The following is a 24,786-nucleotide window of genomic DNA, read 5'->3' on the forward strand; positions in this document are numbered from 1 at the left end:
ATTAAAATGTACATTTATAATTAAAATTATTTTCAGGATTTGAAAACAATACTTAATGAAGACAAATTAAATAATTTTATAAATAAAGAATTTAAAAATAAATCATTACCAGTAATAGAAGTGTGGGATAAGATGACAGTTAAAGAATTAGCAGATTCTGCCAAAAGAGATATTAATGATGTTTTAGATGTTCTTTATTTTATAAATAAAAAATTTACATATAAAGAAAATAGTATTTTAACGACTATGCCTTTATTAACTAACATAGTAAAATATCTTGGTGGGAAACACAAATTCATATCAAAAAAAATTAAAGAAACTAATATAAAATATAAAGATATTACTAAACGGTAATATGAATTAATATGATTATTATATAATAGAAAATAGATATATAAATAAAAAAGCAAAAGTCAATATATACAGTTTAAAAAATTAATATTTTCAAAGTTATAATTTTTTATCTTCACTAAAAGCTTATTTACTTGAGGAGATAAATGTGCTAAATATTAAGATATCAAATATATGTAAAAGTGAAAGACAGATATGATGAAAAAATTCTAAGAAAAAACTAGGAAAAGAAGAAATGATAAAATGATTTTTATTTTGTTTTTATGCAATATATCAGTTTTCAAAATGAATAAATTATTCGCTTTAAAAAATATAAAAAATAAAAAATTTTTTTATAACTTTTTATAACTTTAAAAATATTAATTTTTTGATTCATGTTTATTAAAACTTTTTTTCTTTACTTGACTAGTTTGACTTTCTAAAATTTATGAATTTTTTTTTATTCTTTTTTATTACACAACAATTTTTAATCATTTTAATTAAATATATTATGTAATATGGTTTAATTTTATATAGGTCTCTACCAAATGAATCTCAATTAATAAAACGACATCCAATTGTAACAATAATGGGGCATGTTGATCATGGCAAAACTACTTTACTTGATGCATTACGAAATACATCAGTTGCAAAATCTGAATTTGGTGGTATTACACAATGTATTGGTGCTTTCAATGGTTGGTATTGAATTAATTATCTTTAAACATTTATTTTCAAATTTTATTATTATAGATTGCTCTCTATTTATAGTAGCAGGATGAGACTATTTATAAAAAATCAGAAATAAAAAAATCTTAGAATATCTTTAAATAAGACTTCATTTTCAAGAAAATCGATTATGAAAATTTATCAAGTACGCGTGAACTTAATATATAATAATAACTTAGGTAATGATTTAATTAATGTATATTTTTCTTTATATTTATTTTTATAATATGATGTATTTTTATAATATATTATGATTTATTACTACTATTATCTTATTTATTATTACTTGTTTATTATTGATATAAATTTTTTTATAATATTTAATAGTTATTAATATTAATTATTAATAGTTATTAATATATATTAATATTAATTATACATTATATTTATATATTATAATTAATATTAATATTATATATTATAATAATTATAGTTATTATATATTATAATATATATCATAATTTTAGTATAATAGTTCATTTAAATATTAATTTCAATTATTTCTTATATCTCTATTTATAATATTTAAATATTATCAATTTGAATCATTTTCAATATATTAATTTTAGAATTAAATGGACAAATTCTTTACATATTTTTAAAATCAAATGTTAAAAATAAATTTTATTAAAAAAAAAATGTATTTCTTATTATTTATTTTCTTTTTTTATGAAGAATCATATCCTGTTATAATTAAATTTTAATTTAATTAAGTTTTATTAAAATATTATTGAAATGTAAATAGTGATAAAATATATTAAATTATATAAAAAAAAACAGGAATGAGCATAAAAATATATTTTTATATTTTTAATAAAATTATATTTAAATTATTAATATTTGAATTTTAGTAACATTGGAATCTGGAGAACGAGTAACATTCTTAGATACACCTGGACATGCTGCTTTCATTTCTATGCGACATAGAGGCGCACATATAACAGATATTATAGTATTAGTTGTAGCAGCTGATGATGGTGTTAAAGAACAAACTTTGCAAAGTATAGAAATGGCAAAAGATGCCAAAGTTCCAATTATTGTGGCTATTAATAAAATTGATAAACCTAACATTGACATTGTAATGTTTTATGTTTTAAAGTTTTAAATATTTTAAATTAAAAATAAAAAATTGAGAAATTTAAATCTATAACTTTTTTTATTCTTTCAGATTAAAATTCAACATGAATTAGCAAAACATGGAATTGTAATTGAAGAACTTGGCGGTGAAATACAATGTGTTAAAATATCTGCTTTAAAAGGAATTAATTTACGAGAATTAACAGAAGCTATAATTGCACAAGCTGAATTAATGGATTTAAAAGCAGATCTTGAAGGTTTAGTGGAAGGTGTTATTATTGAGTGTAGTAATCATATTGGACGAGGAAAATTAGTGACAGCTTTAATTCAACGTGGTACTTTAAGAAAAGGATGTTTATTAGGTAAAATATATTGCATTAAATTTTATAAAATTAAATTGATTAAATTAATTTTCATTAATGTTTGTTTTTTAAAAATAGTATCTGGAATAGCCTCAGCGAAAGTAAGAGGTATGTTTAATGATTCCGGTAATCCTATCTTAGAAGCTAAACCATCAGAAGCGGTGCAAATTATTGGATGGAAAGAATTACCTGATGTTGGAGATGAAATATTAGAAATAGAAAATGATAAAATACTACAGGAAGTTATAAAATTTAGACAAAAACAACGTGCTGAAATTTTAGCTAAGGAACACAAAGCAGCTGCTGATCAAAAATTAGAAAAACATCTCATGGTAAATTTATATTTTATAAAAATAATTTATGAAAATAAAATTTATATGTTTTTATAATTACAGGAGTATAAGAAGATGTTAAAAATAAAAAGATTATTTGGAAAAGATAGAAAATTAATGGAAAAAGTGAGAAAGATAACCGAAGAAAATAGAAAACATAAAATTGAAAATTTTATTCCTGCAGTTAATATTATTGTAAAAGGTGATATGGCAGGAAGTGTTGAAGCGTTACTAGATATTTTTGATACATATACATATGATACAATATGCCATTTAAACATTGTTCATTATGGTATAGGATCTATTACGCAATCGGATATAGAATTAGCGGATACATTTAAAGGTAACAAAAAAATATTTTAAAAGAATATCATAAATACAGGAATCATTTTACATTATTTATCTTTCTAGCAATTATTTATGGATTTAATGTAAATACAACTAAACAGATAAAAGATGAGGCTAACAAAAGAGGCATATCTCTTCGATTTTATAATATTGTATATAAACTTATTGATAATATTAAAGAAGAAATTTATAATGTACTGCCTGAAGTTGATGTTGAAGAGATATTAGGTAATAATATATAATTATTGATTAATTATTAATAATATATAATTATAATAATATAAATATAATAATAATAATTTGTCATTCTTTTCAAATATAGGAGAAGCAAAAGTATTGCAAAACTTTGATATAAAAGATAAAAACAAAAAAGTAAATGTTGCAGGTTGCCGTTGCGTTAAAGGTATTCTTTTAAAATCTGGATTATATCATGTAATAAGGGGAAATGAAAATATTTATTCAGGTAATATCAGAAAATTAAAAAATTAATATATTAATTATTATTATTATTAGTTTGAAAAAATATTATATTGTTATTTTATTATAAATTTTATTATAAATATTATGTTATTCTTTATTTTCCCTTTTATTTTTTTATTTAATTAATGCTAATGTAATACATATTTTGTATATTTTTATTGAAGAATTAATGATTATAATATTTGAAAATTTTATAGGAAAATTAGTATCAATGAGACATTTAAAAGAAGAAGTGCCATCGATAGAAACAAATCATGAATGTGGTCTTAGATTTGAAGATCCAATGATATCATTTCAACCTGGAGATATTATTATTTGTATCAATGTAAAAAAACAGAAAAAAAAAATTGAGTGGGATCCTGGATTTTAATTTAATATTGTTGTATTTATATATGGACAATATAAAATAAACAATTACAAAATATTGGATTGTCTTCTACTTTATTAATGAGAAATTAAATTATTTATATAAAATGCATTTTTACAAAATGTAAGTACAAATTTCTTTATTATTGTTTTATGATGCGATATTTTAGTTTTTATACTTCATCATTTTCTAAATCAAACTTTTGTTTTTTTTTTTTTGAAACAGATATATTTCTGAATTAGTTTCTTTCAAAAAAAAAAAAAAAAAAAAAAAAAACAATGTTTTAAATACGTAAAATTTTATTATATTATTTTGATATTCAAAATTTCAAATTTCTTTCAAAAGTACAAATTTCAATAATAATTTTTCTAAAATATCTTTATCTAGAAATAAGAATATATAATTATGAACAGTGTTAAGAAGCATAAGTTTCTCGAAGACGACGTTGAATATGATGGTACGCATTCAAAACACCGCGTTTTTTTTTCTGTAAACGACATGGAGCTGATTCTTGATTAGTTTTTACAATTTTTGTATCTAAAGGTTCAATAGGAGTGTTAGTATCTGGATGCACAAAAAATGCAATGGAATGACGACCTCGACCACAGTGTTCTGGTACAACAACTCTGTGTCTTAATGCTTGTAATTGATTGTTTGTCCAATTTGCTAATATATCGCCAGTTTTCACCAAAATGGCACCTGGAAGATGACCAACTCTTCCCCATCGTTCTCCATATGGAGATTGTATTTCTAGACCACCTTCGCAATCCTAAAAATAATTAGATTATTAAAAGCAATATTTTTTAATTTTATAAAAATTACTTTTATTATATTACAATATATATTTTAATGAATTAAAAAAATTTAAATAAAAAATATATATAAATTAAATTTAAGCAAAAATATCCATACAAGTTATATTCTCTAAATATGTATTACATTTGTAAAAATTTGTCTTAAATTTTTTTTAATTATGAGATTATCTTTTACAAAAGTGCTTTAATTATATTATACAGTTATCTTCTCAATCTGAAGATGGAAATATTTTGAAAAAGGTATAACTTATGCTAAACATAATCACAGATATTCATTTTATTATTAAGTTTTATAAATTTTTCTACCTGTGCTAATAAAGTGAAAGTTCCATAATCACAATGAGCGCCACAACGAGCCAATCCTGGCGCTGGTGCACCAAGAGGAGGGTAGTAAAGAAGACGAAGAGTTGATTCGTTTCCAGATTCCAGCATGCGCGAATGCTTCGAGAGCAGGAAATCAGGGGATTGCTCTAGGCCCACGGCCAGAGCCTATAAGGCATAGATCACATACATTGGCCCCTATTTTTATTTTATAGTACCTAATGGCTGTAAAGCAACCGAAGAAACCAATCACGTTAGTTTGTTTGTTGGACAGATTGGTTTATAAGGTTACTTACAGTTAAAGAAATTCGTTTTTGTTAAATAATCTATAAAAACTTTCGAATTGTTTTAAATGTTGCATAATTTAATATACAATATTGTATAATTTAATTTAATGATACAAATGAATTTGATTAATTTCATAAAAATTCTTTTTCTTAAAAATTTTTGAATTAAAAAGCTTAAATTCTTTATCCAAATAAATGAAAAATCCATTTTTGGTTAAATACTTTGATGATTTGAAAAAGATCGAATATAAATATTTTATTGTTTTTGATTGAAAATAATTAAAAGAATAATATAAAAAATATTGAATCTTGTTAAATTCGAAAATATTATATATATATATATATATATATATATAAATTAAAATTAATAACAATTTAAAAAGTGATATTACAGTTAAAAGCATAGCAGACAGTTGTTTAAAATCTCGAGCAAGTTCGTTGACTGCTAATCTGAAACCAGGCACTTCTTCATCCGGAAGAGTTCCTCCACATCCAATCACATTGAAAACATGTCGAGCTTCTTTTTCATCGGTATATCTATAATAATAATCGGTAGAAAAAGATTTTAAATAATGTTATTTAATAAAATCGATTCAAAATCAATCAATATTTTTAATAATTGTAAAAATCTTACTTTGATGGTCCTGGCTTCACGTATCCGTAATTGCCCATAGGATTACGCTCATATTTGGTTCGAACATCTTCTGAAAGTTCACAGAATGTATCGAAAGCTCTATAGGCCGCCTTCATCTATAAAAATACATATAATATTGTAGATTTTATAAAAAAATTTAAATGATTAATGATTAAAACAATTAGTAATAGAAACAATTGTATATTATAATTATATTTCATTGAATCAAGCATTATGTAATTAAAATTTTTATATCAGAAACCTTGCCAGGTAATATCCTTGAGATATCGATAAAACTGATGACGTCGAATTTTTCATCACAGTGATGCGTGCTATTTTTGTTATCACAACCAGCTGAATTGCGGAATCGTAAAACCTACATATCATCTTATTGACTGTAGAAGATATCCATAATATATATTCAAATGATAAAGGAAAATATATGAAAAATATAAGATAAAAAATGACATTTTGTTATAAGAGTTGAAGAGGGATATAAAAAAATCCAAGAATAGTAATAATTTTTTAATAAAATTATTACGATACAATATATAATATTATAAATTTTATACATTAAAATTATTATATTATAATACATATTTCCTTTATGCAATATTTTATTAATATTAAGAATTGATAAAAAAAAATACAGTAATTTTTGATATATATTGAATGGAATTATATTATTAGTTTGATTTCTTTTCGTTTCTTTTAGAGAACTATATCTAATAATTCTATTTCAAATATTGTCGAAGATTTTAATGAATGTGTATCATATGTGTGTTACAAAAGATAATTAATAAAAAAAAATTATAGATAATTTATTAAAAAATGACAATTATTTGAAATTGATTTAAATAAAAATAGAAACAAAACTTGAAAAAGAAATCCATTCACAAATCATTCCAGGTATTTGTTCTTTTTAAATTAATCGATAATATCGAAAGTGAAATGCATGCGTCAAATAAATTAATTTATTATTCTAAACATAAATAAGAGATAAAGGATAAATACATGAACTACTATTTTTAATAGATCATACGCATTATACTTTTTGAATGAATTATCTAAAAATATAATATATTGATTATGATAATATTTTTCTTGAGGATAAGAAGTCTCGCCAAAGTTATCATAAGATCCATCCTTGTTTTATTTTGTCCATTTTATAATTCTTAAAAATTCGTCATGATATACTGTCATAACGAAAACATTGTGAAATCTCCGTTAATGTAGAATAAACCGAACGTTGCAAAACTATTTAAGATCATAATAATCTTTTTTATTATGACGTTTTTAAAATGAAAACATTTTTCAATTAATTTTAGAAAATAATATCATATAAGTATTCTTTACTCGGCAAAGATAAACTCTTTCTATGATCGTTTATTAACATATAGATGTGCAGTTTTATTGTTTGAGATTTGATGACATTAAATTGGAAATTGGTTATAAAATTAAAAAATTTCATTATCTATTAAAAATTATTTTAGAATAAAAAATATTAAGAATAAAAATGTAGAAAAAAGACAAAGAATAAAATATTTTCGAAAAAATTCAAAATATAAAATATAATATATATCTGCAAATAATTTTTTTAAAAATACGAACAATTAATTATTATTATAAATAAATTATAAGTATTTTTTAATGATTTTTAAATCATTCTGTATATAATTTAATGAATGATAGAAAATTATTTTTTAATTTCATCTTCTTCAACATCTTTTCTTCCTTCTTTGAAATTATGATTTTTATACATTTTTTCTTCGATGATTTTTGTTGTAAGTACTTCGCCTTGACTTCTTTTATTCTGGTTCTATGCGAGTAATTTTGTAAGTTAACCGAGGACATGAGTTTCGTTACAAGGTAAAATCTCATCGAGCATATAATGCGATCGAAAGTACGAAGAAAGAATTTGTATGACTATCAAAATTTTATTTAATAAATTTGTAACTAGTTGATAACTCTCTCTCTCTCTCTATATATACATATATATACATAATTATTTATTTATAGTTAATTAAATCGATTTAAATTATTAATGGACGAATTTATATATTTCAATTATATTATTAATAAAATTATTATGATGATGATGAATTATTTATGATAAAATTTGTAAAATTTATCAAATATATAATATTTTTTTTAAACTTAAATTAGTATCAAATTAAATGATTGAATATAAAATAGTGAGGCGAAGTTTATTTTATAGAATTAAGCAGTTGACATCCTAGCTGGATATTCTGGTTATCGAAACGAATCAAGTATCCGAAATTTGAGTCGAGCACTTTTCTTACTTAAAATGAATCAAGTGCTTGAGACGCACGAGTCGAGTAAACTCTCGGAACTTAATTATTTGTGTAAGTACTTTGCGATAGCGAGTAACTTGAATATCTGAACATTGATTCAAAATCTTTATTTCAAGTTCAATTGTAATTGAACTTAGATACAAAAATTTAAAATAATTTTAAAAGAAACAACAAATTTTCAAATTTTTAAATATAATATATTATATTAAACTGTAATATATCTATAACTATAAATATAACTATATAAATATATAAATTGTAATAAATATAGATGAAAAATATAGAATAAATATAGATTAAAAATTATACGCACAATACGAAAAACGGATATGGATAATATTTGAATCGTTGTTCGATCCAACGATTATACGAAATCAATATCGATGAAAATACGTACCTTGCATTCCGGAATGCCATGGTTGACAAGTAAAGCTAATCCTTTCTCGGACAGCGCCCTTACCAGTTTCGAAGACACTTGTTTCACGACACCCTTCTGAGGACATCTCTCAGTCCCTAGAGAAACAAAGCGGAAAGAATAAGAAGAATGAACGGGGAAAAAGAAATGAAAAGAAAAGAGAAAAGAAGAGGAAATATAAGTATATATTTAGATATTTCCATCCACGTTCTTCTTGTTGAAAATGATTATCATTGATTATTGAAGTTATTGTATTGAGTATTTTCAAATTTTTAATTGCCGTATCGATTAAATTAGAATTTTGATTCAATTTTGGAAAATTTATTTTTTACGTCATTCAAACTTCTTAAATAAAAATTGAATTTTTTATAACTATTTTTGTCAAAATAAGAAATTAAATTATTCGACTTGATCATCCAAAATGTCTGAATTTCAAAATTCAAATTTCTAAGATTCAAAATAGGTATTCAAATTTGTGTTCTTGTATCAAAATCATTTAATATCTTTTTCTCCTATGATAATAGTATTTTCGTACGATAAATACATACGATAATACTACGAAGTCATTCTCCTTACCCCGTTAACCGTACGTATCGATCATTTCTTTCATTCATTGCTACTCATTGATAGACACGCGGTTATCGGTATGCAGAATGCAAAAAGATGAAAACATTTTTCCTCTTAGGAAACTTATTCTTAAAACTACGCTGACAAAGAGCGATAATGTCTCGGTGTCAATTGTGTTTTATCTTTTTCAAAGATACATGGAGCGGATAGATCGTTCCTTCACAAATTATTATTTTTAATTTACGATATTTATAAATTATAAGAATCTATTGACGGATAAACTTTAGATAAGTCAAGTTTTTAATTTTAGAATTAATTTGAAATTTTCGACAGTAAAGTTAGTACATAGAGCTTAAAATTTTTTATATTATTTATATTTTGAATGGTAAATTTTATACTTTTACTTTTCTTTTTTAATTAATTTAATTAATATTTTTAGAATTTTTTAAAACCTTTAAACATTTTTTTAAATTTAAACAAGTTATAACATTTTGTTTATTGATTCATGTAATTTTTTTTTTTTATTTTGAATTGAGAATCTTTTATTTATATTATTTATCTACGTTTTTTATCTCTTTCTTATTTTTGTATCTCTTTAAAAAAAAATGCATAATTGCTTGTTTATGAAATATATATATATATACATCGAAATACAAAGTATGAAATCATGCAATTGTTTAATAAGAAATTTATTACATTTTTATTTTCTGATAAAGTTATAAATTTCAATATTCATCAAAACATGCAGTTTTACGTATGATTTTCAGCTGTGAGGATGATTTAAACGGCCACGGTGATAATTAACTCCACGACAATTATTTATAGAGATCAAATTCCTTGATGACGTATTATAATACGATGTATTATATTGACGAATAACAGCGAGAATCGTGTGGATAATACGATCTTTACTGTGACACGACTTCTCCAAACCATTTTTAATCGAATAAAAAGAAACTATGCAGAAATGACAATCTCGTGATTTAAAATTCCACATTTATATCTTAACTCACTTGTGTATAAGTATAATCATTTTATAATGATACTCTAATATTTTTTAAATGTAGAATGTTGGATTTAGATTTAAAACTTTTCAAATTATTTTTCTATTAGAATTTAAGAAAAAATTTTTTTTTTTTAAATGAAAAAATATTATTCGAAAAACTTATTCTTACTAAAAAAAAATAAAATAAATATTTTTTTAATATTTTTTGAAAATAAAATTCTTTTAAAAGAAGTTGGAAAGTTTTATCTTATCAATGTTAAACTTTACGTATCTATCATATTTTCAGTCAGAAACAATTATGCTATTAGACTCCTTATAAATTTTGTATGTAAATGTTGTTTATTCATCTAGTTTTTACGCTGGAAAAAATTAAAATATATATAAATTATATATAACAAATATAAGAATTTAAAAAAAAAAATTTCTTTTAATTATAAATTAAAACAAATCGTAAGCTTTAATGATAAAACGGATTTTTCCGATTCTCTTTAAATAAAAAACTTTAAATTAAAAAAAAAAAAAAGTGCGATTTGAAGCAAGAAGCGAAGTTCATGTCTCGATCTCATTTTTCGCAAGATACCGATAAGAAATGTTATCACGATTCACGCACGATGCGCTCACCGACAGATCTTGTTTCAACGCCACGCGGCGACGACGATTGCTTTCTCGGGGCTTCTTCGCTCGTGAGAACGTGATTTCATTTCGCGACACGAGAGATCGTGTAAAAATCCACAGCGAAGAACACGTTTCCTCTTACACCACAGTATACCTATAGATATTCCTCATCAACGTCAACAAATTTTGCGCCAGGTGATCGTAATTGGAATAATCGGCAATTAAATCGATTTCTATCTTTATCGCTTGATAACTGATACTGATGAATGGAAAGCTCTGCATTGTCTCTCCTTAATTAAAATGTCTCGATCTTAACAATTCGAAATGTTTGAAATGAATTTTATCATTGATTTTCTGCGATTTTTATTAAAACAAAAAAAAAAAAAAAAAAAAAATTAGAGCCTAAAAGTACAAAGTATATATAACGTATTTCTAAATTGGTGTAAAAGAATGTCGAACTTCAAATATATCCACATATCTCGAAAAATAATAAAAAAGAACAGATAAGATATTTTAAGAGAGCAATACATTTTTGAAACATTATTACATTATATGTATGAATTAATTTTTCTGCGCATTAATTGATAAACGTTTTTTTTCAAATCATTTTCATTTCTATATATTTATAAAATTGTCCATTGTTCTATTTTTTCATCCATCCCAGAAAAATGGGAAAATTTATAAATCAGTTTTAATATAAAATCGGCGCAGTTCGGATTTCAAGTGTCCCAATGCCTGTATTTCGCATATAGTTTGCTATTTCTGTGACAACTCGACAGACAGAAAACGAAAAGAAAAAGTAAGAAGAGATTAAAGCAGACGAGAAGGGAGAGACGAGAAAATAGATCCGTTTCTTCTTTGAGTTTCTATGTCCTACATTGAATACACTAGACCACGTTGTGCAAAAATCAAAAATAGGAAGATAATTTTTTCTGTGAAATTCTCGCATCGCGTTATCAGTTTTATTTCCTTGTAGTTTCGTTTCACGGAAAAATAATATGAAATCGTTTGAACATTTCAGGGAAACGTAATTACCGGAAAAGAAATTGTTTGACTAAACAAACTGAAGAAACCGCGTTGTTAAAGATTTAACAATATAATGATGAAACTGTTGGAAATTTTTCTACGTATTATTTTCTACGTTAAATTTTGTATTAAAAGTGTTAATAATTTGTTTTTAATATTTCTAACGTGACACGATATTAAGTTTAATTCTTCTCGATATGAAACGTATTGAAAAAAAAAATAATTGATCGTTTATTTAAAGATTATTCAAATTGTTAACTGACTCAAAAGAATCAAGTTGTTATTATTTTTCATTTCATTCATTCGAACAATTATTATTTAAGCCTCTGCTGATATGAAATTTTGAAAATCTCTTCCAATAATTCACATATTTTAAGACTTTTTGATCGATGTTCCTTATCGAAACTTTATCTGTTATCGCACAAGAAAGTCAATTTAATTTGTGTGACATTTTACTCGACTAAATACAATTATATCGCTTTGAATATGTTTGTCACGAGAATTGAACTATTTTATTACGATTCAAGTTTCTGGAAATTACGCAAAGATATTTGAGACTTCGAAGGCTGTTGTTCCTCTCTTTTATTTATATATAGTTAAAAATAATTAAAATTAATGAGATAGATATTAAGAAAATAATGTTAACATATTTATAATTCTCTGCGTGTCTATTAACATATATCATTAAAACAACTTCTAAAAGTTGTTTTATAATTGATTTTTCACTCAAAATGTGAATAATCTTCGCCATTATCCGCAACATATGTTTCACAAGATTTTCTATCTTTCAAAATATTTTTATCCATCCATTGCAAAAAATTGCGCAATTTTTATTTTTCGCTACTTTACAAGAAATTATGATTTCAATCTGAACATCAGTCGAAATTTCCATAACAATACATTTTATTATTCCAAGCAATTTAATACTTTGATAGTTAGAACTTAATCTTTCCTATTTATCAAATACCTCAAAGAAATCGTTTCTTTGTTCCTCAAATCTTTTTCGAAATCAAATATTTGTAAAAGGATAATATACAAAAGACAATATAATTTTCGAAATTTTCTTTATCATGATAACAAAATAACACGAGGATAAATTTGGACCAGGAAAAATTTGCATTCGATTTATCTTGGTTGCTTTCCGTGAAATAGTTCGACAAACATCCAGGTAGGATACTAACCGACCGAACAGGTCAATCTCCGTTAAAATTGGCTTTAACGGTACTTTTACGAGTTACATTATTAAATTTTTATAAAACTATTCATATCAATTAGCGTGTTACAAAATAATCTTATCATGATTATGATGAATTTTTATTTTTTTTGCAAACTGAAGAACTTTTAATATTTTATTTAAAGAATTGAATTGTACTATCCATAAAGATTAGATACAGTTAACAGGTTAGTACAGTTAATTTCAAAAGTTCAATGTTTCTTGAATATACTTAGTTTTTAATATTCTTTATTTTAAATTTCTTTTTAAATTATTATAGACTATCGGAATATAGAATAAAATAATAAATATATTATATGTCAAAAATTGATATAGAATTTTATAAAATATACCAAATATCCAATGTGAAATACTATGTGATCAACTATGTATTATTTACACTTTTTTTTTTTTGGCAAATTAAAATTGATTTGTTTTTTAAACAATCGGTTAATTTGACAAGCTCGATATAAGAGATCAAGTGACAATAAAGAAATAAATAACTGGCATAAATGTCACAGATTGTTGTGTCATATATTTCACATAGCAGATTAGATTCAGTTAGGTTAGGTTCAACAAAAAAAAAAATCATTTCGACCGCTAATTTCTATCAACGATCTGATTTATTATAACGCTCACGTCTGTTCTGTTCAATTTCCCGCTTTTCATTGTATTATAATAAAAAATATCTTGAAGAAAATATATATCTTTTTTTTCGTGAAACCTTTTGTTTCATAAAACTGAGATTTATCGACGGAGGTAAAGTGATAGGTAAAACATTAAACAAAGAAATGAAGTAGAGGATGCGACATAAATTGCTGATAAGATTAAGTTGAATAAATCGTTTTTTTTTTCTTTTCTTCACTTTTCATTTCTTTTGTTTCATTTTATTGTTTTATAAATTTTTATTCTTTATTATATTATATTTTTACTTTTTCTTCGTTGTTTTTTTATGAAATGAAACAAAACGTTAAAAAATTTTCTCCAACCGTTTCTGAAAGAAATTTATACAGGAAGAATTTCACTATCGAACATCGAAAAAGGGAAGGTAAATGCGAAACAAGATGATCCGATTACATTCAAAAGTGTTAATTGCTTTTGATGAATAAAAAATGAGCAGTAACCGTGATGGATTTATTTCTCCACATAAAAAACGACGGTGTCTAGGCGATCATTTTCGATATTTTTCTTCTTGTTTAAGCGCATTCGTGACTCATTTCTTATGCAACACTGAGAGTTGGCGGAGTTAAGGGATCGTGGTTATAAAATTTTCACTTTTCGATAGCAATACCTTATAATTTAAGATAAATAAGTTTGTTGCAACTTTTGTTTATTATAAAGTAATTTCAAAAAAATTATTTTTAAAATTTTTTTCAATCGAAAATTTTGCTTTTCTTTTAAATCAAAAAAAAAAAACTTTTAAATATTTTAAAAAAGGATTAATAAAAAATTTCCCTATTATATCGTGTGTAATTATCACAAAAAATGTTATCGGAATTGTCCACATCCTTTTTGCCTCATTATCCCTATGAGCGATCAAAAAAGAAATTGTTTACTCTTATATTTCAGTCATTATCATAAAACGAAAGTTTTGACAACAGACACGATTTTAATCCGGAAAAATAAATCTATGAAGACGGTATGATTAAGCTCGCATCAATTAGCTATGCCGAGAAAATTCACGCAAAACTCTGAATGGCAACGGTTTCCGTGAACATTAGCGCTGACGGAGGCGAAGGTCTTTCGTCACATGCCGTCGTAAATCGTCCCTTCCCCTCTTCTAAGCATCTGATCGTGTATAATCGCTGTGCAGTAAATCAGCCGTTGGAAATCTATTGCAAATATCTATACTTGAGTTTTTTTCTCATCATGTTGATCCTGGACTCTTGTATCTCGAGACGCCGCGCCGTGCACTCATTGTTCACGTGAAGAACATACGAAAGGCAAACGAATAATTCGAACAGTTGGTGCCAAGCGCAAAAAAAAAAAAAAAGAAAAAAAAAAAGAATGTCGTTGAAATGGTCGTTTCGCGAACCTTCGAGTATAAATTACCATTCCATCGTGACCACGACACGCTGACTTATCGAGACGTGGTCTGGGTAGGTAATTTATGAGTTGACTGGAAAATCTATTGTCCGCTAGACGATTTGTTTTATCTTATAGTGAAACCAAGTATTAGAATGACAAATATTATATAAAAAAAAAGAAATGTTCCTAATCTATTAACTAGTGATATTTAATTTGCAATTTTTTTCTTCCTTTTTTTTTTTTTTCAATCAATTTACAGTATTAAGTCTTTTAAATATTATGGTTATGAAAGAAAATTCCATTACTTTGTTTAATATTTTTTTATTTCTACTTTTTTTTTTTTGATAATATTTATTATTTCACTTAGATCTTAATTTTTAAAAAAAAATTGATGTGTTAATGGTAAATTACTTCTTTAAATTATGAAAATTTTACTATATCCCTAAATTATAAGATACTTGTTATCCCTAACTTCGTAACTTTGTAACTTTGAATAATATTTGAATAATATTTAAATAAATTTTATTTGTATTTAATTTCATATTTGTATTTAATTAAATTATATGATTTTTATTAATTGTTTATTTTAAATTATTCAATATATTTTAAAGGTTAATATAATAACATATTAATTTTATACGATTTGTAAGAAATTTTGTAAAAATATTTTATATTTTAAAAATTCCATTTGCTTTCAATAAAGATTGTTAGGCATAACGTGTTTTATCGTATATAAAAATAAACGTAAAAAAATATAACGAATAGAATGTGCTCGATAGTATTCGTATCATGACGTTCAAAATGAATGGTATTAGTAAGCATGAGCTTATCAGTTAGGTAGACTGCAAAATTGTCTTTATCTATTGAGACGAATACACAATTCTTTTAAACAGTGACAGACGAGATATTAAAAGACATCTTTACTTGGTAACAATATATAGTATACATATATATTCGATTCGTTTTACAAGGCGAAAGTATCGGTGAGACTGCCGGTACCAGGAGAAACTAGTGAAAATTTTCTCCTAGTCATGTGTGCACCCTAGAAATTGTTTTTAAATGATATTCGATTAATGATAGATCGAATAGAAATACTATAAAATTCAATTTAAAAAATTTTGGAATTTTATAGTATATTTTATCGATATAATACATATATATAATGGTTAAAGTTAAGATTCCGTGCTATCGATGATTTTTTAATATTAATATTATTAATAAAATATTACATATTTCTATATTCTTCTTTTTACAAATGATGAGGCGAATTCTTATGTTGACCGTACTATGTAAATTATAGAAGATAATTAATTATATAAGAACAATCTTTTTTTCTAGGTCGGTATTTCAGAACATAACACGAAGTCCTAATAAGATATCACGTCTAGTCTGTATCTTGTCTATGATACGATTACCGTGCGAAAAGAAAAACAAATTACGTGCGTTTTAAGCAGTGTATGACGTCGACTGACGACTCCATTTTTCATCGGGTTTCTCCTGAATATAAAATCTTATTTTGTAATAGAAATTTTTTTTTCTTCGTGTTCTTTTTAACATTTTATTTTCTTTTAGATCTTATAAAAATCTTAGATATCCATCACAAAAAACGATTGTTATGTTGAAAAACAGTAGACGTAAAATAAAATATTTTGATAATAAAATAAATAATACTCTGAAAAATGGGAAATTCAATGAAGAACAAATTTTTTTAATAAAATATTATATATATATAGAATTGCTTAATAAATAAAGATTCATGTTGTTGTAATCAAGGGAATAATACTGATCATACGTTTATGATTATTAACAAAAAATCGTGAAAAACTATGTTATAAAAATTAAAGCATTTATTGCATTATGATGTAATAAAGGATCGTATATTTTTTTTTTACAAAAACGTTTAATGTATAAATATATGATTAAAAAGAGAAATAAATGTTTTTTTCAAAATTAATTTTCTCCCATTAAATACAATTATATTATAATTTTACTTATTATTAGAAAGTTAAATGCGTAACAGATGCGTATAAAGTAAGACTGAATAGTAATAGAATAGGAAACAGAAATTGCTTTCAATTAAATTGTAACCATACCAAACCAACTTTCAGGTAACACGAATATTGGTTACAGTTTAAAGCGTACGACGAAAGTGAATTCAATGATAATGATCTACATTATTCATTCCTTAATATTTTAACCGCATACGAATAAATAAGTAATATAATAAGTAATAATTGGTGCTAGCATACGGCACGTTTTTTTTCAGTTAGCAACTATTATTTCACAGGTGGATCGGGTACAATATCGCGCCAATAAAATTTCCGTTCCATCACTTCTTTAGAACATTATCATCACGTAGATTTGTATCTAGGAAACATAATATCAAACTATTCGACGAATATTTTTTTTAGAATAATAAGTTTTCTTATTACGAGTGGTAGTCGGCCATCTTGCCGATTTCTAGTTTCAAAATTTTATTTTGTATTTTTAAAAGAAATAAATTGGCTAATTTTTATAAAAATTTATAATCGATAAAATTCAAAAAAACATTATAAACAGAATCAGAATATGATGAATAAATATCATCTATAATTTTTCAATATTATCTTTCTTATTATATTATCTTTCTAGACTATAACTTATTAATACGATATGTGTTATTTCAATTGTTTTTAATATGCATTGTTGTTTCATAAAAACAATTACATTGCAATTATAAGAGATATAAATTATTTAAATATTCTTTTAGCAAAATATTAAATATTCAATTTATCTTAACGATTTGTTTATTCATTGAGATTGAAAGCAAACAAAATTTATCAGTTGTAAAATTTTCCGTTAATATTACATTCTTCTTATGGAGGTATTACGATTCAAAAATTTTCTTTTTAGAATTAAAATGAATTAAATATAATTCGAAATCGGATTAAACATGAAAATGTCGATATTTTTCTTGATTTGATCATTATTATCTTTATTGATATATTTATTTACAAAATAATGCGTTAATACGTTCAAAATATTCAGTTTTTTGAAAAAAATGAATGTTTGTAAATTGTGCCACTTTAAAAAGAAGAGATGCGATATGTTGGAAACAATTGCTACGTTCAATACAGAAATATATGTTTTTTTTATGTTATTATTTTTCAGTGGTTGGAACACATGATTAAAGTAACCGTCGACCTTGTTTACGCTCCATTCTCTGTTTTCTGCTTGAAAGTACATATATAACAATTTAACACGCGCAATTGACGATTTCAATTCTTTTCAGAGCTTTTGCTCCAGAAAGATGACCCAATTTCTCTAATTTTTTCCGCATCCCTTTCCCTTTCCACTTGGTTGTATCTTCCGTTAAACAAGTATATATACAGATATTATATCTTTTTTATTTCTTATTTTGTCCTTATTTATTTATTTCCTCTTTCGACGTTTTTTAAATCTTTATTTATCCTTAATCTTCATTTATTGCACATTTTAATCTTTATGATAGTCACATTTATTGCGTGCCTAATTTTAAATTGCTAATTTTAATTTAATTAGAATAAAATTTTTTTTTTTTGGTAATTTTAATCTGATTAGCATTGAAATTTTTTTTATACATTGGTTATACTATCGGTCATTCGTCTCACATCACTTCCGGTTGCCATTGTTCGTCACAATTGATTCTTGGAAAACTTGATTGCATTTTCTAATTTATATTCACAAAACAATTTAAATACGAGATGCATCATAAAGAGTAATTTATTTATAGATGTTATTATAGGCAATCATTCTTTTTTGCTTAACGAAAATATAATTAATATAAACTAATGAACAAACTTTAATTCGATCAATAATTTGAATAAGAATTTACGTGATTCTAATCAACGTCATCTGATTGCACGTTCATGATAAATAGTATTTGCGCAAGTACGAATTTTGCAACTTACTGCCTACGTATTTTCTCCGGATACTAAACGATCTCTCGCCATAGTCTTCGTCGCTTTACGCATTCCGTGATTATGTGAAAGACATTAATGTGAAAACTTCAGGAGTATTTGTTGGAATGGAGAATGTGATTAGACAAAAAAAAAAAAGAGAGAAAGATTTTGTACGAATAAATGCATATTATTATATATTTTTGCAATATTCTTGTTTTTAACAATCTAATTGTTAATATGTATGTGTAAATTTTATAAAGAAAAGATTTATATAAGAAGATTTATATATTTCATCAATAAAATTGAGAGGAATTTATGATGTCTCCAGTTCATCAGCAGAGGGATTTTCTAGTAATTTTATTTTAGTAACTTGTGTATCGTATATGCACAATATATATTTGTTTGATTTATTACTCCTTTTTTTTTTTTTGTTAAAGTTAATTGTTATTTTCCTTTCTCTTTTTTTTTTTTTTTTTTACGGTTACCTCAAACAGAAAAAGTTTAAAAGTATTCATCGTTGAACTATGGACTAACAAACAGGATGGCGGCATTTCAGTGGGAAGGTTTTGAAACACGCGTCACGCTGTTTTTCCCGTTACGGACGCGAACACTATCGACCGAATTCTTTCATGATGATTGGCACGGAACAATTAAAAGCTTGCTAGACTTGTTTCAGTGTGAAGTGTTATATATACGATGATGTTTTATAGATCAACTGGTCGCGAATTAATGGAGGACCATAGGACAAATTATTTGATACAGCGGTTTCATTAAATTTATTGCTTATAATGGAGAAAAATCTAAAATTATATTTAGCAGTATTTATTAATCTCAAATTATTTTTTTATATATTTTGATATTATATGTATGTCACAATATCATATGTATGTCGTAATATCATGGAAAGATTATTAAATAAAAATAACAATATCATTAATGAATAATCAGAAAATCATAAAAAATATGAGTAGTGAATTGATCGACATAATTATATTGAGTCAATTTTCCTACAGTTCGTAGAATGCATTTAATAATTAATTTTAATGATATTTCGTAACGAACAAATAAAAAATTTACATTACTGAAGGTCTATTCTTGGATTTGCGCGTAAGCATCCGCTTATTCGCGCCGTTGCATATCGTGGCCACGGGGGACAGGCACGTGTAATGTGCGCACACGAAAAGAAAAAAAGCGTAGCGCTCATCTACATCGGTACGTACATGCACATGTGCGATATGAACAAACAGTTTCTATTCGGAATATAGTAGTCAAACAATGCGAAAAGTGAATGGAATCGCATAACTTTGTAGCATGATTCCCGATCAAAATATGTACGACATAACTCATGAACGTGATATAGTTCGTATTGAAACATTTAATTTTATTTCCAATTAACACTATAATATAATATATACGCGTATCCCTCAATTTAATATATGTTAATGTAATGCGTCAAAAAGAGGACATATTTTATCATTGAAAAATCTTGTCAAGGATGAAATTCCGGACTGTAAAATTATTTTCAAGATTTTTCTTTATAGAAACTTTGTATTAATGAATAAAAAGATCAAATTAAATCAACAATTACGATTTAGAAGTAAGAAATAAAAACTTATAAAAAATATCCAGATAGACACAGAATCCAGATATATATCGATTAAAAACAAATATTAATCAAAAATCGTTGAACATTTTGGAAGGAAGCGGTTTGAAGAAAGTTGAAAAATCGCGAAAAAAACAATCATGTGACAGTTATTGATGCGAACTTGATGATAATTAATGAATGATGATAATTAGTTATGGCTGCCTTCGTGAGATGAAAGTAAAATTGGGAACGCCAATTGAAATAAGAAGCGTAGAACAAAGAAGCAATGTCATGCATCCAATTATAAGCAGGGACGATTGTGTGCATTGATAAAAATTATTTTCTCGCGATTGCAATTGAGGTTAAGTACGTAGTACAGATTTTGCGCAATTGTTATTCGATGGCAGTTTCTTTGGAAAACATGTTCTAAGCATTGTTCAGCAAGTAGTTCTAACCTAATAGGAACCAACGTATATATATATATACACCTGACATAAAGAGATCAACGATGACTAAGGAAGTATATATCAGGAATTTTAATTAACTTTACTCACATTATTTACATAATCGATGACTAATGTTATTGCTGCAATGATATTTCCGTATTGATTGTGATTTTAACATTTTTGAACGATACTATGTCTCTTTAAGATGATGCTAAAACGCTAGTGATACTGTATACGAATCGGGAGTCGTTGGCCTGTCATCCAGCATCGAATATATATGTATGAATAGAGACGAAAGAAACGGTTGAATTGAACCGAAATGAATATGTAGAGAAGAATGAAACGATGGAACATTTCATAATGAATTGAAACGTTACTATTTTTTTCATCTACATATATGATCAATATGTTTTATTAAAGCTGTACGAGAATTCATATATTTTTGTACTGATCCACGATCAATATCTGCGATTGAACTTATCTATATAACTTTAATGTTTTACATTAGATAGAAATCAATTAAACATTAAAAATAGTAATATTTTTATAATGTTAAATACTGTTTAAAATATTTTAGAGAATTTAATCACAATGAATAATTGTAATTCTAATACTGTCAATATTGTATTTGTCAATAGAATTGTTGCAATGTAGTTTATCAATATTAGCAACTGAATGACTTGTTTGAACACCCGAGCTGCTATTGAACTGTTTGACTATCGTTTTCAATTCTCGAGTATAAAGGAATCAAAACATTATAGAGAAACAATAACAATTCGATTACAGATGATGCGAAGTGATTTATAGATAATAAAGAATGTCTTTTATATCTATTAAATTCTATTAAAGACTATATAAATAAAGTTTATTTTTTTTATTTCGTTTATTGTGCTTATAATCAATTAAACAGATAAAAGCAAAAAAAAAAAAAAGATTCGATTGATATCACAATCGATTTAATTTATTTGTTAATTGTCATTATTACAAATATTATAGTATATTTAAGTATTATTTTTATATTTAAATGAATTTCCTACGAAGTATAATATTAAAAATATAATAACAAAAAATGAAATTTAAAACAGAAAAATTTTGCCAAACAATGACATTAAGGATTATAAAAAATATTCTTAATTATTATGGTGAATCTTTGTTGTAAAAATAAATATAAATAGCAAATTACAGAACACCCTATATGAATCGAGGAGGGCGCCAAGGGAGGGGCCCTTCTTTGTGAGACGGGCTCTGACCTCAACGGATCGTTGGGCCCGAGGTAGGTGCCTCTGACTGTGAACAGCCAAGCTGTTTCTGTTGGTTTGCTTGTCTGTCTGGCCTGTTGCCTGGCCTCGTTGCCAAGCAACTGTAAAAGCGTCACCCTTTGAAACTTTAAAATTCCTTATTCCGAATTCTCCAAACAACATTCGTGCACAACACGATCACGTTTTCCACGTGATAAAACAGTCGGTTTAAAAATACATGCGAAAGGCCAACGATTTTGTATCCTGCCAGTATATATTTAGAGAAGTACACGTATATATAGAATATCATTCGGTACGAAATCGACTGTTACAATAGAAATATAGTGTAGATTGTTTCTTTGTATTAGTATTTAAAAAACTTCTTTCTGGTTAGAAAAAAAAAAAAATATCAACCTTCGTTCTTTATATTTTATAGTCAATTTTTTTTCTTTACATGTACAATCGAGTGATCGATGATCGATGTAACCATGAACTTTTGCGTGAAGTCATATCGAGTGGAACGGTCAGTCATTAAGAACGTTAGGATATCGTGTATATATCTTGTCGCGTATTGCCACGTGCCTGTGCATCGCGGTTAATTTTAAGCTATGTCAATTTTGTAATACAGTTAATTTCGTCAAGTTGACCTATGATATTAAATGCGACATCTTACGATTTGTGACATCTTTTTCTTTTCTCTTTTACACTTCATAATTTAATTCACAGCGTTGCACATTGATTGCTCGCTAATATTTAACGATTTATATAAATTTTGAATAAAACAGTGAAAACTTACCCATATGAGCGAGGTCGATGATCGGGATTTCACACTTGCTCAGAAGAGTCTCACAGGTTTGGGTTACAATCGGAGCACTCGTGCAGCAGCTCATCTTGCTTGTGGCTAGTTACTCGTCGAAATGAGATTTCTATTGCTGTCTTTGTCTATCTTCTTTCTCGGTTTTTCCTTCTTCGTTACACAGACTTCGGCTGCTCTCGCAATTTCGTATCTTGTCCCCGATCTTTCTGTTCCGTTCACTCGATTGCTTCTTTTTCGAGCGTGTTGTTTTTTCGTGTTATTTCTCCTTCTTTTTCTTGATCTTTGTCGTTTACGTTCGATCAAATAGCACCACTATGGACGGAAAATATGTAGCTTGAGGTTGTGATGCTCGTGCACACTGCCATTTACCACGTGCAAACTCACCCACCTAATACAATCGCGATTTCGAATTCACTAAAATATCCAAAAAAAAATCATACTATCACTGCACACCAATAGAGATTCTTCGTTTAAGCTACAGCTGGATATACATTCTTTAACGAGAGGACGAAAGGAAAACTTGCAGACCTTACAATGGCGTTACCGGTTTTTTTCTAAGAGGAAACACAACTAGATATGATGTCACGGCAACCCTAACGGTAGCCGTAAGAGACGAGTTTATTGTGGGGCTGGTGATGCGGCAGGTAAACGTATACGTGACTGTGAACTGGTGGGCACATGCTATGATATCGACAGAGTGGCGATTATTAACAAAGATTGCAACAAGTACAACGACGTCTACTGACACGCTAACGCTTCTCGACTGAACTAAGTGAACTAAGCGAACGCGCGCTTGGTAATCCGAATGAAACCGAAGGGGACGAAGACTCACGATCACTGGTAGTGGGGATCGAAGTACGACGCACGAATGTTTACGAAATTTACCGATCACATGTATGAGAAAAAGTGGGGAGCATTAGCAATTTCGCGCGCTTATATGAAGAAGAAACGAATAAAATTAAGATTTTTGATTTTTATTCGAATATTTATAATGTTATTTACATCTTAATGTCGTAAAATACATATATTTTGATACTTTCATTTACATTAGGAAATTATTATTATTTTGCATGTAGATTATATCTCAAATATTAAGATTTAGAATAAAAGAACATTATCCAATGCATTTCAGAAATGATAAACTCGATTTAATTTTTTATCGCAGAAATGCGAAAACAACATTAATTCTGAGAATCATGTTTACGTGTAACGATTTCAGATTGGTTTCAAAAATTTCAAAAATCGGTACGATTCTTCGTAGCAATAGCGATAACTTTATACATTTACATTATTCATAGTCTAACCGTACACTTATACAATATTGCCTACGTCTTACCAAACTATAGCTTATGTTAAATACTACATCTGTAAAATCTGCGAGACAGAACTTTACAAACCTGTGACAAATCGTTTCGATAAAGATACGAAGGAATATCTTGCCTTATATGCAACTTAGGTTTATCAATGCGTCTTCCACAGTGCTTTGAGTCGTACTGCACTCCAGTGGACGATC

At 26.1% G+C, this 24,786-nt stretch overlaps 2 protein-coding genes across 11 annotated transcripts in view; one reads left to right on the forward strand and one right to left on the reverse strand.

Moving 5' to 3' along the window:
- The window catches only part of mIF2 (mitochondrial translation initiation factor 2), a 15,645-nt gene extending 11,563 nt beyond the window's left edge, over nt 1-4,082 (forward strand). For 3 of the 6 annotated variants that reach the window (XM_086904870.1, XM_003696166.4, XM_086904871.1), the window contains 9 exons: nt 37-350; nt 868-1,028; nt 1,911-2,137; nt 2,228-2,498; nt 2,577-2,830; nt 2,894-3,173; nt 3,242-3,406; nt 3,501-3,641; nt 3,856-4,082. In XM_086904870.1, coding sequence (XP_086760996.1) covers nt 133-350; nt 868-1,028; nt 1,911-2,137; nt 2,228-2,498; nt 2,577-2,830; nt 2,894-3,173; nt 3,242-3,406; nt 3,501-3,641; nt 3,856-4,028 — 1,890 coding nt within the window. In that variant the 5' untranslated portion in view covers nt 37-132 and the 3' untranslated portion in view covers nt 4,029-4,082. Of the gene's footprint in view, nt 1-36; nt 351-867; nt 1,029-1,910; nt 2,138-2,227; nt 2,831-2,893; nt 3,174-3,241; nt 3,407-3,500; nt 3,642-3,855 lie in introns of all 6 variants that reach the window. The other 3 variants (XM_086904869.1, XM_086904872.1, XM_086904868.1) reach the window with 2 other exon arrangements.
- On the reverse strand, nt 4,083-24,781 carry LOC100864251 (uncharacterized). 5 transcript variants are annotated; one of them, XM_086904881.1, is made up of 7 exons: nt 24,671-24,781; nt 23,253-23,585; nt 8,795-8,910; nt 6,083-6,152; nt 5,841-5,985; nt 5,147-5,329; nt 4,083-4,794 (listed from the first exon to the last, which is right to left on the reverse strand). In XM_086904881.1, the coding sequence occupies exons 3-7, from the start codon at nt 8,898-8,900 to the stop codon at nt 4,441-4,443; spliced, it is 858 nt and encodes a 285-aa protein (XP_086761007.1). In that variant the 5' UTR covers nt 8,901-8,910; nt 23,253-23,585; nt 24,671-24,781; the 3' UTR covers nt 4,083-4,440. The 5 variants fall into 5 exon arrangements, with proteins under 5 accessions (XP_086761007.1, XP_086761004.1, XP_086761006.1 ...); XM_086904878.1 differs by having other exon boundaries at nt 6,083-6,198; XM_086904880.1 differs by lacking the exon at nt 24,671-24,781 and adding an exon at nt 23,662-24,103.
- Between the last annotated feature and the right edge of the window lie 5 nt (nt 24,782-24,786).

The sequence above is a fragment of the Apis florea genome, unplaced genomic scaffold, assembly GCF_048593485.1.
Source record: "Apis florea isolate Af1SG1 unplaced genomic scaffold, ASM4859348v1 contig_2350_pilon, whole genome shotgun sequence".
Taxonomy (NCBI): Eukaryota; Metazoa; Arthropoda; class Insecta; order Hymenoptera; family Apidae; genus Apis; species Apis florea.